This window comes from Netta rufina, assembly GCF_964035555.1.
Source record: "Netta rufina genome assembly, chromosome: 2".
NCBI lineage: Eukaryota > Metazoa > Chordata > Aves > Anseriformes > Anatidae > Netta > Netta rufina.
This window is the reverse complement of record NC_140124.1, coordinates 123379762-123393763: the sequence shown is the minus strand read 5'-3', so window position 1 is coordinate 123393763 and position 14002 is coordinate 123379762. Positions and strand designations below refer to the sequence as shown.

The 14002-nt window shown below is 35.0% G+C and overlaps 1 protein-coding gene across 1 annotated transcript in view; it reads right to left on the bottom strand.

The window, feature by feature from the left end:
- Positions 1 to 13671, bottom strand: part of CSPP1 (centrosome and spindle pole associated protein 1) — a 58156-nt gene extending 44485 nt beyond the window's left edge. Inside the window, exons 1-7 of the mRNA XM_084282205.1 lie at positions 13532 to 13671; positions 9977 to 10080; positions 8954 to 8998; positions 8587 to 8683; positions 5163 to 5263; positions 4417 to 4440; positions 2008 to 2088 (exon numbers count right to left, since the gene is read on the bottom strand). Coding sequence (XP_084138331.1) covers positions 2008 to 2088; positions 4417 to 4440; positions 5163 to 5263; positions 8587 to 8683; positions 8954 to 8998; positions 9977 to 10078 — 450 coding nt within the window. The 5' untranslated portion in view covers positions 10079 to 10080; positions 13532 to 13671. The remainder of the gene's footprint in view (positions 1 to 2007; positions 2089 to 4416; positions 4441 to 5162; positions 5264 to 8586; positions 8684 to 8953; positions 8999 to 9976; positions 10081 to 13531) is intronic.
- Positions 13672 to 14002: the final 331 nt, after the last annotated feature.

Below are 14002 nucleotides of genomic sequence, written 5' to 3'. Positions count from 1 at the left end.
AACCAATGCTCCCCAAAAATGGCTCATTTCAATCTTTGTGTCCAATGGGTTTCTGACACTGACAATGTAAAACTTGAGGACAGTTATGAAAGCTGCCCTAGGGATATTCTCCACAGCTGAGAAACTAGCATTGTCTTCAAAAGGTTAAAAGCTGACAAAAACAGTCAGCAGAAAATTCGGTACACTGTGTGACGGCACATTTTACCAAGTACAGAAAACAAAGATGCAAGTGTTAGCCTCTAATCATCATCTGTGCAGACACTAACTGTTTAGCAGGGCACAGTGTGACATCTTCTGGCAGCTTTTAGTTTCTACAATAGCAATAAATAAATGGATAAAGAAGATAAAACGTGCTTGTACAGAAAATCTTAACTCAAGGTTGAACAGCTATGATATAAAACCAAAGATCAGACATGTTCCAAGTCCAGATATGTCTTTAATTTCCACAAAATTAAGATACTTTATTGTTCACTGTTTTGTCAACAAGGGTTAACACAAAGTTCAGAAGGACTTGAAGCCAAGTTAAACTCAGCATAAGCTTGGCACAAAACCGCATGCTTCCCCTTTCCAGGGCATTTCATTCTCGCTGCCTCCCTTGTTTAAACACTAATACATTTTGGGATTTGAGGCTTTTTCATAACAGTAGTTTTCATTTGTTTGAGATATCATGTGGCTCCTCATATGGCCAAACATTATTGCCAGCACAAGAGAGGCAGAAAGAACAAATAAGCACAGCAAGGGCAGGACCAACACGTTCCCTAACAAGTCTTGTGCCGTATTACAGTGACTGCGTCACCCCAAACACAGAGTAAGAATGCAATTCCAAAGCAGCGGAGGTTTAAAAATAGATAGCTATAGATTAAAAGTGCAACAGTGCAGTCCTCATCCAGAAACAGTTTCTCTTTTTCTTGCATCTCAACTAGAGTTTCACTGATCATTACATACTGAATCAGCAAAATTATTTAATAAATTATGTTTCTGCTGATTCAACTTCCTGGATCAATTTCCAAGAGAGCACAAGAAAGGAACAGGGAATATAAAGCAAACTGTGTGAGGGCAGAAAGAGCAGAGTGACTCCTGTAAGACTTATTTAGGCTTTCAATGAATCGTACGATGCATCAGAAGAATAGAATAGATGTTAATAAATTCCACACATGCATATTGCATCTTCATAACTAACCTCCACCAACAGAGAGACTGTTCTGCCTGATATCTTTCTCCAACATAGGAAAAGAAGACTATAAACTGATAAGAAATCTCAGGGAGATCAAAAGGGGCTAAACGCAGAGAGAGAACACGTGCTTTTCTCAAAACGCACCAATACACGTAAGCTCAAAGAAAAACAGAAAGTGAGAAGACACTTATATTAACAGCAGGCAATATGTGAGATAAAAGATCAGCTTTTATTTAGATTCTTGGATTTATTTGTACAAAAAGAAAAATGACACAAGATTAAGCAGGCAGTGTGCAAAGGAAGAAATCAAAACAAGTTGTGTATAGCAGAAAGAATACTTCTTTTTGTTCTGATAGGAAGTGACAGTAGTATCACTGTAGAAAATTGATCTTATCCCCAGACTGCACTACGAAGGGTAACAAATTAGAAAAGTGTACATAATCATAAGAACAACGTCTTTTATTTGATCAATATGGACTGCTGAATAAAGAACAAGCACAACCACAAGAGCTTTTCAACACAGCAAGTGCTCTGTATGTATGAATTAGAAGCAGCAAACCTCCAGCTGATATCAATATAGAATTACACATCTAATTATATACAAAATAAACTAGAAGTATCCTAGGATTAAAAAAGCCAGATAGGTATTAAAAATATATCAATATTTAAAGACTATGTTTCTGAAAATTATTCTAATTATGACCTCCAACATGTTCACTTGGAAAAATGATGTAAAAATGAAAAATCTTATGTAGAAATATATTTTGTGTCAGTTAAAACATCTGGGTTCACTTTCAGGTTATACACAAGCTTAATTTCCTCCAGGCACTCACCTTGGCAGACCTTCGCTCATCAATAGGAAGAGATAATCCCTGAGTATAAGGATCTACTTCGCCAGTAGTCAGGTAATTTTTCTACGTTAAAAAAAACAATAAGCATCCTTCAATATATTTTAAAATACCAAATCTTATTGCTAAACAGTTGCTAGAAATTATATTTTTTGAAATATATCTGATCGATTTAATGAAAAAAGACTGATGAGCTTCACATTCTGAAAATGCAGGATGCTTTCAGAACAGAAAAATGAAGTGAAGGAATATGGAAAGCAAAGGGCTTTGTTAATACACTATTACAAGGATTACGTAGCCTGTGTATCAGATATTCAAAAAATTACTGATTTGGGGGGTAAAATTACAAGCATTAGAGGAATTTTCCAAGACATGACCATACTTAAGATGAAAAACTGACTTCTCTAACTTCAGATGTACACCTACCTCTTATTTTAACAAATGGAATCCATGCTAATATCAGCACAGACACCACTTGATATACATAGGTATCGATACTATCTGTTTTCTGCAACAGTAGTCGCCAAACTTTTCATAATAATGATCCATCACCAAACCTTGCTGCTCCTTGTGGACCATCAGTCACTTTCAGAACAGACCTTCCAGCTGAACACACTGTGTTGTGGATCAGTGTAGCTCCCCAGGCCACAGCTTGGAATCAGGGCTGCACAGCTAGTCAAAATACCAGCCTTTCAAACCAAACACCTATCAATACTGGAATACATCCTTCGTTTCCAGGTCTAGTGGTTCCTTCGTACACCACTCACTTACTAAAAGCATCCTCAGGCCACTCTCAGTCGATCAAATAATGTTTTATAAAATCTGATTACATTTAATAAAAAGATCGTCTACTTCTGTGGCATGGCCAATGATGGGAATGTGTTAGTTATGGCATTTCACTAGAATGGAAGTTTCCTTCCATTATCTATGCTGTAACTTAGCCTGAAAACCTACAGGCATGTAAACAGGTAAGAGCTCTACCTGTTCCGGTACATTTACACTATAAATTATATTCCACAACTTCACATTAAAAGATCTAAGGGATTTAATAACTATGCAAATATTCAAACACAGAGAAAACTAAATTAATAGAGAACTAAGTATTTTTAGTAGACAAAAAGAAATGAACGGTAATCGCCTCTACCCCATAACTCTTTTCATACTTCAAACATCTGTAGAGATTACCTCAGATGTTAAAAAGTTATTTGCCAAAACACAGAAACTGATATGGAAATTGCATTTTCTACATAAGCACAACTAAGTGAGTTACTAACCAAAATATCACTGTGAGAGCTGCTAAGAGTTGCACTCACTCTCTATGCAATAAAAAAAAAAAAAAAAAGATTATCTCATAGCTTACAAAAAAATAAGCTTGTATACCTAAATTTGTAAAACTGAAATTCAGTTGAGAATAAAATACTAAAAGTCAACATAAATATGATGCTATTTGGATACTTTGGTGGGAATTATAAAACAGTTCAGGTTTTCACACAATATTCTAATTCGGAAAATAACCTGAAGTTTCAGATTAAACAAGAAGCAACAATTATGTAAGCATCATTTTGATTAAAAGTTAAGAAGCCAGTTAATTTTGTTATTGCTGTTGTTAGTCAGTGCGTGCTAATCTAGTTAATTTCTATCATAGGCATGTTTTCACAGCTCAAAAAAAAAAAAAAAAAAAAAAAACAGAAGGTTGTTTTTCCACCACACTAGCTCCTGGTCCTTTATTGAAGTTGCTTAATCTGAACAACCTGGACACACAACATTAAAAATATGAAAGTTAATATCTTATATACATGACTGTATAACAACATACAACAAAATTACTGTAATTGTAAAAAAAAGCTCATAAAGATGTTCCTCTGGTATTTTATTCTTGCATTCTGAACCACTAGGTGATGAATAACTGGCTCCACCGCTCTCCTGTGCACCACTGACAAGATTCCATAGTGAAGGAAAAAGCTGTAACTCTGATTCCAATGGCATTATAATATTTGAGAGCTCATTATTTTATCCCAGCTTAAAGCTATCTGACCTTATAACACCTATCTAACCTACAAAAGGCCTTGCAGCAAATGTCTACTAAAATAAACCTTTGCGTAGTTAGCATTGGATAGCAACAATAGCCATTGCAAAGGAAAAGAGCAATCAGTAAATGTTTTTAAATCATATTAATGGAAAATAATAAATAAGCAATCATTCTGCACAACACAAACAATGCTGTTAATCACAAATAATCACTACAGAGCACACAAATACACAAAGCACAAAAAAGTAATGATTTTTGTTTTAAATTCAAAGAGCATGAAGCTTTCAAACAAAGCAAAAAGCCACTAATTTGAAGGAAAAAAAAAAAAAAAAAAAAAGAAAAACAAGATATTGCAGGCACCCTACCTTTCTTTTTGCCTGTGAAATACCCTAAAAGTCAGGGAAAAGATACTATTCAACAAGTGTCTTTTATTCAAGAATATTTGAATTTGCAATAAATAATTCTTTTCTTAGACCAGATCCATTCTTTCATTTTAAGAACTAAAGGCACCAATAATAAGCATTTTCCAACAGAAATTACTTGCTTCCTGATTTGTTTTTCCTGATTGACTAAGATCTGGTACATTAAGAAGCGATAGGGAATATTCCCAAGATTATGACATTTCATTTCATACCCTTTCAGTTTTAAATTACTATCGTTGCATATAATAAGTTCTGCTAAGCAGAGCATCAAAGTTATTTTATTTCTAAAACTGAAATGAAGCCAGGAAATGGAGTCACACTGATTACAGCAATATCCTTAGCTGATTTACAGACCACAGAATATTCGAGGAAGTAACAAATGATATTTTAAATTCTTAAGAAACTACAAAAGAAGTAAAGAGACAAATAAAGGAATTCAGAATAAAAAGCACTGTGTAATATGTAATCTCATAGCAATGAGACCTGTAGAAGACTAAAATACTTAACTGTTCCTAGTGGTGACATTTTGAAATTACTTTTACTCAAAAACTTTTCTAAAGCAGCCATCATTCATAACAAGTGACTTCTTATAAAGATTCTCCACAATTTTGTTCTGTTATATTCAATTAAAATGAGAGAGTCATTGTAAAAGACTCATTAAACTCAGGCAACCAGACAAGAACCTTTACCTGAGAAAGATATCGCCTATAATCTTGCCGAAGTTCCTCTTTTAGTTTATGTTTTTTTCGTTCATATTCTTCTCCAAGAGGTAAACTCAAGCCATAGTCACCTGAAAGTTTAACTCTTAAATATTATTATCATACTATTTGGTATCAATACAAAGCACATAATGCAAAAGACACATCTGGATTTTTGTTAGACATGAGCAATAAAAAAAAAAATATACAACCAGAAATTAAAAAACAACTGAAATAAAAAACATCTCTGTATGACTACTTAGGTGGAAAGCATTCTATGCATTCTAGAAGAACGGATCGTTTTTTTGGATGCTAGTTTTCTCTCTAATCCTTGCATTTTTTTTCTCCCCACTAAAAAAACAAGCAACATAACTTGAATAGGGTAACTATCTACAATATTCAGGTTATTTTACATAGTTTCTTTTAGCGACATATGTTTCAAAGGAATCTCTTTTATTTGATATGTTACTTCTTAAATTACTCTGATATTTTAAGCACTGCTTACCACACAAGATACAACAAACTTAGCAACCAGAAAGCAACAAGCTGCTCCTTCAGCACAAAACACATGAAATCTGTGTGGTTTCTTAATTCACTTCTTCCCACTTCAGTGTTTTTATTGTAACAGGCCCAAAACATACATTTAGTACATTTCCAAGGTTACTGTCTTGTAAAAGCTGCACTCTTAAAATATAATGTTGGGGAAGTTGTTTGTTGTTCCCAAAATACATTTTGAACTACTTTATAAGAAACACCCTCTGCCTGAGAAGGCCACTTCTGCTGAAATTTTCACCACTCCCCACAGACACCTAGCGAATTCCAGAAAACCACACAAGAAACAGGTTGCGACTGTTTTTTTAATTGCCTGATGTTTCACTGAAAGCATTTCTATTTCTTGTGGTCTTTGTAAAAACAAGTAGCAGGGACTGAGAGGGAAAAGAGGAATTTTCAAGGTTAGTGGTAACCTCAAAGAACCCAGTAAAATACAGTACAAAAAAAGAAGTGAGAAGCAGGTGCTTCGATTCAAATAAAAATGGTTTAAAGCTCATTTTATTACAGCAGACCTTTTTGGTTGGCCATCAGGAAAGCACTGAGAAGACAATTATAAGACAATTATCTCACCTATTTATGAGATAGCTGAGAAATACCTACTTCAAAAAGTTAAGGGAGATAGGCTAGCAGGGCAAAAATACTCCATTTCACAAACGTTCATCCTAAACTTGTGTGCGTTTCTATCTGAATTCTTTTGTTAGGAGATATTTTACTTTTCAATAGTTTTCTGCTTTCGTCTACTCTATTTACTGTATTTATTTCACATTCCATTAACTGCACACACTCATATTGAACTTTTTTTTTTTTTTTTTGGAAAATGTTAAGATTTCAAATGCATTTTCACATAAAAGTTTGCATGCATTTAATATGTTGAGAAATAACTGTGCTGAACAACCCCACTCAATTCTGCCAGCTTCTCATATGTACTGTTAGATCTATAGCAGTAACATGGAACAAGCTCCTATCTAACTTAACCCAAAGGAAATTACATTGCTTTAATCCAGAACCAGCCAATAACACTAATAACAATCCACTAATAACCCAGCGTGGTCAGCATCCAAATGATTATTATAGCAATACCTACTTGCTGCTTTTCATTTAAGATCACTTGAATGTCCCTCACCTGTAATATTTCATTGTGCATTAACATATTTAGATATCAACATAAAAAAAAACAATTTATAATACTAAACACATCATGGTGTGTGTTATGATGGACCTCCAACAAGAGAGAAAATTATTTTAATATTAAACTAGCCTGATATGCAGTGGCCTGTCACAGCCATTGGGATACAAAAGCAGAGCACTGCCTGCTGTGTTCTGTCTTCCACATTGTGTTTTCCCACAGTTAAGCAAAGAAATATCACCACCTGGACTAACCTGCTGATCAAAATAAAACTGTCCAAAATGTAAGGCAGACACTATTAGAGTGTTTTGTCCTCTAACCAAGTCTATCAATTATGAATTCTGGCAGCAAATAATATTCATTTATCATTTCAGGTCATTTTTAGTGAATTTTTCCTGTAAAGGTTTTAGAAGAGCTTGTCTTGCTGATGGCCAGAAGTTCCAATTATACATCTTCATAAAAGAGATGGCTTTATTTATGCACCTAAGACCAGTTCAAACCCTCATATTCAAACATTCAGCTCCCTTTTTAAATTAAGGCATGAGCGTTTCTGGTAACAAATTCTGTTAAAATTATAGAAAGGACATAACATTAAGCGTAGTAGGAGTACTTATTTAAAAGATTAGATTGGTATTATGTTAATAACATCAAACATCCATTGACACATGTTCTTTAAAATAAAAGAAAATCTTTTACTGGATGCTGCAGAATTACACCAGAAATACAGTATGGAAATTAACGGTACAAAGCCAAAGAGTCTACATAGGAAAGAAAAGAGTTACCACGCAACAAGGAGGAGGATACACAACAGCTGTCAGAACAAACCTGAGCTACAACTGTAACAAAGGAAAAGTAGCGGTGCCTAAAGAAAGCAGATGGTTTGACAAGAAAGCAAGGCTGTCGCAATACAGAATAAAATAGAGAAACGAACACCAAGACACATTTTCAAACAGAAGTCACAAAGGACACAGAGAAAAGAAAGAAAATGAGACAATACGTATTTTTAAAGAAAACGGTGATTAAACTGTCTAGTCACAGCACAGCCGCAAAACAAATCTAAACATTTCACTAGTTTAGACTTCAGCCAAAACTCAGTGCTTATTCTTTCCTTGGATAATGCGTAACTACATTACAACTTTTTCTTCTTATAAAAGCAACAAAACCAGTTTAGTACTCTAAGCCTAGAAGTTTAAAAGGCATTTAGCATTTAAAAGAAAAATTAATTTAACTGTGTTTGTTTTAGCCAAGTTGGAGTGGGCCTCTTAAGCTTCGAGGCTGAAAGAAAAGCTATGCTTGCTTCTCTGGCACAAAGCACAGAGAAAGAAAGAACCCTTTGGCAGCAAGCTGATGGTCTGTATGAAAGATGGACTTCCACAGCTTTTCCTCCAAGTACCCAAAACATAACAGGAAATAAACAGATTATCTACTGTAGACGAGCAACCAATTTTTGGTCTTGTTTTTTAAACAGAGCTACCTTTACAAGAAGGTGGAAAAAAAAAAAAAAAAAAAGTATTTGGCATATTTTCCTTATTCAAATCTCAGAAAAACTAATTAAATACAAAAACAAAAAGCCACACAATCCCAAGACATTTGGAAGAATAAAGAATTCGTAAGCACTTCAATTATAATGAACTTCTTATAATTAAAAATCCAAAGCAGTAATTCCCTTCCAAAAATTCTCAAAGGTAGTCAAATGCTATTGAAACCCTGAAGACAGACAAAAATTATATACTATACCTAAAGGACAGTTCTGTTGACTATTTGGAGGTATATTTTCTTTAGACATGGAGATTAACATTTTGCTAGTCTCAGAAAGCTTCTCAGATTCCTTATTCTGGAAAAATAAAAAAAAGTTTGTATCATCACAAAGTGAAAGAAACAACACATAAAAACAACATTATTAACATAATTATTAGCACTTGAGAATAGAAATATTGAAAACAATGTTGGATAGCAACATACAGAACAGCTTATAAATTTCACTGATACTATCAAAAAAGTAGTTTTTCCTCTATATCACAGGTTAAGTGATAACTTCAGTAAGTTGCATGTCATAAACCACTCTAAAATATACTTCCACAATGTTTTCACAGCTTACACATACTGTCTCTGTTTCCTGTGCAGGAAGAATTGATGTATTGCATTCTGCCTGAAAACAAAAAAGAATTGCAATGTATTACAGGGCAAGATGAAAGTATCTGCTCCCTTTAACTATGTTTCCATCACATAGCTTAAGACTTTATCAAACTATAGGCTGGAAACACTCTCTTTCTCCTTAAACTTGCTCTGAGCAGAGGACGCAAAAATGAAGTCCAACAGCCCCCTAAGAATTAACTTTTTTGAGAAAAGTATTATAATTAGGTAAAAATACTTACATTACCCATACACAGGGAAATAAATTTCCATAACCTTCTGATGAAACAAAACCAGGAATTGAATATGATAATTGCTGTTAAAAGCTCACACTTTGGGGCTGAGTCGAACAGGAGGCAAAAGAGACAAGTCCCCAAAAGCATATTTATTTAGTTATTTTAAACAGAGGACTTAATTCCAGCTAGCTAAGAGATGTTGTAGCTAAATAATTCAGGTGCAACGTTTTACCAAGTACTGGCACTATTACACAACAGGGATCTGCAAATTACAACATCTTTATAGCTTTAGAATTAGTTACTAAACTTTCTGTTAGGAAAATCATGCTAAGGACAGATTTTGTTGAACTGATTGTATTAAATAATTTAACTTTTATAATTTCCTAGTTGACTTATCAGAAATGTTGAGACTATTTTCACCTTCCATCCCACCACCCATTCTTGTGAGTGGGCAGAAAGCAGTTCCCTGCTCGTCAACTCCACTGCAGGGGAAAGGAAGAACAATAAGCATTTACAAGAGTTTTCCCACTTGTTTAAAAAAAAAAAAAATGTTATTGTGTATGCCTGGTGGCACACACATTTTAAAAAATCTACATAAATGCAGATACAGAGCATTTATAGTAGAATTGTCTTTGCCTAGACAGATCTTTAGTATATACTTTAACAACAAATACAATTTTAAGAGCATAGTAAAAGCAAACTTAAATCAAGACCTTCAAAACGCGTTTAAATTAAGTGAAGCTATTTAATCCTCTTACCCTTATTTCCATATACGGTGGATCATTTTCAAGTTCTGCCTTATCTTGTGCCAACTTGGCCTTCTGATCTTCAATGAATTTTTCTAAATCTTCTGCCATCATTTCTAAGATTATAGAAACAACAAAGAACAAGGCATCTGTGTCAGAACAGCAGAAACTTAAAGCTCTGTTACAGTTGCTTAAGGCAGTAGTTAAGTTATGCTCATGTATTGCCCTCAGATCTTTGCTGGGTTAAATAAACAACAGACTTACGAAACCCATCTATGGAGGATATTACTTGATGTTTCACCAGAAAAAAAAAAAAGTAAAATCAGGAATCATGATGTCTGAAGATATTTCTCTAATCTTTTGGAGCTGACAGTGTATTGTTACCTTCTGCATCAATAAAACAGCAAAGGTAATAAGAACAGCTACTATTCTACACTAATTGTAATATGGATATCATCAGCATTGCCTTACAATCAGACAAGCCACTCATCTGTAATAAAACATGTACTGGGGAAACAGCTGATTACCTCTCTTCCATTACTTGTGCATCTTGCCTATGCAACTTGAAAGCTCTTCAGAGCTGAAATTTTAGCACTGTATTACTGTACACTGCTGCCTCTAGATAACCCGATAATAAAAATCAATGCAACTAGAAATAATGAAAATGGAATGGCACAGAAGCTAGGGCATGCACAAAGACTTCAAATATCCTTTGTTTAGACAGCCTTATCAGAAGGAGAAGTACTGTAAAACTGCTTGCTAAGTAACCATGGGAAAGAAAGAAAAAAGAAAAAAGAAGATTCACTGCACAGAAGCCCACTCATCCTAATCTCCACTCAGCTTTTTCACCAACTCCACTGGAGAAGTCATGTGAAACTAAGCCTATGGATATAAAAAAAAATCTGTTATATTTTACATTTAAAGGAAGAATGGAGCTGAGAAGAAAATTAAGACCCTTACATCCCTCTAATGCTAACCACACAACTCCAGCATTGGCTTAGGAAGGTCTTAGGAAGCAATCCCATCACATCCAGTATCTAAGTACAGACTGAAGAGCAGTTTTATTAAGGCTAATTCAGTATCTCCTAAAGCTTATAGATCATATGAAATAAGCAATAAGCCAATGATAAGAACATATTAGGAGACACTTTCAGGAAGAAAATCAAGGAAATGAAAAAACGCAGACACAAAGCCCAGCAGAATAAGACACTAAATAGAAAAACATAGAATAATGTGTTCAGGGAGGATAATATAAATGTTTTCTATGAAAAATAAGATGAAGAGAAAATGTCAAAACCTCTGCAGATAAATGAAGCTAATACGCAATTACTTGAATTTAAGGAATACATCTGGTTTAAACTTTGTGTCTTACATTAGTGCTCTTTTTGATTCATAATATGAAATTTAACATTGTTACAAAGGAGGCAGAACTAGGACAGCCTATTTACAACTCCTAGTGATAATACAGGACAAGCAAATCCAAAAATAAATTTCCCCCATCTGATTTGTCCTAAATCTTTAATCTCATTAGTTTTGAATAGTGATAACAGATAAAAGAAATCTGAAAGAAAATAAGTTTCCAGGCACTGATGACTTTTATTTAGCCTATTAAGTTACATAAGAGTAATGAAAAACCTGTTATGAATGGAAAAAAACAACTTGTCATATTAAACAGCTTACAAGCTGGTACCATCACTTACCCACCAACAGGAAAATAAATTACTGTGTGGAGGAGGCACTGTGAGAAAGACTTCCCAAAGGCTCAGTGACTCCAAAGTCTGAATTTTTAATCTCTATTTACACTAACATTCATATTAGAATGGTACCGTACCAAACCTAACCTGAGCTATTACATAAGGAAAGGAATATTTGCAGCATTGTTTCTATCTGGCACGAGGAACACAACGAATATTGTAGCACTCCACACTTTTTTTCATATTGCTTATAAGAGCAATATAATGCCCTAACTATTTTGTCCTTGTGTTTTGAAGTTGAACTACACATTCAGCTGACATGAAGAAAGCTCACAACTCCAGGCCTTAAAGAACACTAAGACAACTAACGCTACAACACCGATGGTCCAGCACACCTGCTAAGTAACAAGGAAAAGTGGCCAAATGCATCTCAGAAAATACCTAGATGTTTTATGTCTTACATCCTTCTGCTTCATTTTCCTACAACATGCACGAGTGGAAACTTTGAGATATGTGAAAAGAGTGTATTATGCTGATAGAGAATGAAAAAGAAAGAAAAAAATAAGACCTTTTCTTATATATTATCAGCAAAGCACTGACAATTGGAATGTGACACATTGCTGAGTTCAGAAAACATACATAAGCAAATATCTTACTGAATAATTATATTTTTATGACCTACTGTATCAAGCAAAGAGATCCTGATTAATAAGAGTAAAAAATTAGAAGTTATATATTTCTATCTGAAAAGAGTGCTATCACAGCCCCCAGTTACGCAATGAACTACATTGAAGGCTACTGTGCTAAATTCACAGTGAACTATTAATTTCAAACTGGCCTCATATGACTGCAGAAACTGAGTGAGGTAGAGCCCGCCACCTTAAAACCAATTCACCTCTAAATAAAATAGTCTATTTTCAGTCCAGCAAGGTGTCTGAATGGACTGTGTGAATTTCTAGACCCCTGCAATTATTACCAGCAAAAGTAGCAGGCTCAAAACTAAGTTTGAAGGCATTGCTTGCTTGTTGGGCACGTGTGCAGAACAGAAGGGAAAGTGAGACCACGTGAAAACCTAACAATAAACTGCAAGTCCCCAAAATTACTAGGTGCAAACAACAGATTTTTCATTGTTTTTTTTGGAAAACAGCATTTTTGTAAATACTATTCAAAGTATAGATTTTTGACAGCAAAAATCTGTCAGTTTAAAACTTGCGTTTTCACTTGCAAAACACTGTATGATTCAAATGAAAATTACATTAAATATACTATTTATTCAACTAGTGTTGGAAAAAGCCCCCAAGAAAACATATATTTTATATATTTTAACTTTCAAGAAGATATAAATTCATTTTTTCATGGCCTACTTCTTTTAAATTGTATTGTTTCATAAAAGCAACTCCAAATAATTACAAAGCCAGCTACATAGACTTCAACTTGGTCAAATACACCAGGGAGTGGAAAGCACACAGACATTCAAGAGTTTGAACAGAGTTCAAGTTTGAACAGAGATGGATATTGGATCTACACCCAAACACAATTAATAATGTATGTCTGCATTCAGGACATTCAAACCACCTATTAGCATATGTATTATTTTGTGTGTGTTGTACCTGTTTGCATACTGTGCATCTATTTTATCACCTAAAGAAATATCACCTTTTTACTCTTTCTTCCTCTTGTGTTTGCTCAAGAAAGCAAGGGCAGAAGACTTGAAATCAGCCCATGTCATTGGGCAGATCCTGTCTACTTTGTGCATCGGGAAAGCCAGACAAGTGGCAATTCCCTTCCATATAAATAAACTGCAGCAAGGGCAGCAGGGGAGTGAAGTGTTTCAAAGAAGCTGCTATATGTCATGTGTAGTAATTCTACTTACAGGTTACGTGGCCTCATAATTGCTTCACTCAGAAATATTTTTTAAAGCTTTCCCTGAGCCTCCTGAACGCTAAGGCCAGGCAGCACTGGCTGCTTCTCTCTCCTCCCTTTGAGTAGCACGCAGAAGAACCTCTCGCTGTCAGAAGAGTGGGTTTTGCGTCTCTCACCTTCCTTTCTTTCTGATTCTTATCTGAAAAAGCACAAAACACCCACGGTCTGGATGCTCACGAATAAACTCCGATTAAAAACGAGGTGTTTCGCAACTACGAAGGGCATTAATGACCAACGCACCACGCCGGCGAGCCTCACCGGTTTACCTCCTCTCACCCTACGAGTTTGCCTCCTCCAGAACCCGCCTTTTGGGCCGAAAAGAAGGAGATTTGGGGAAACCTTCTGGGTGAGGAAGAGCTTCACTTCTCCCCCCGCGGCAGCTCGGCGCAACGCCTCTCCCCCCTCCCTCGGCCTGCTGCTG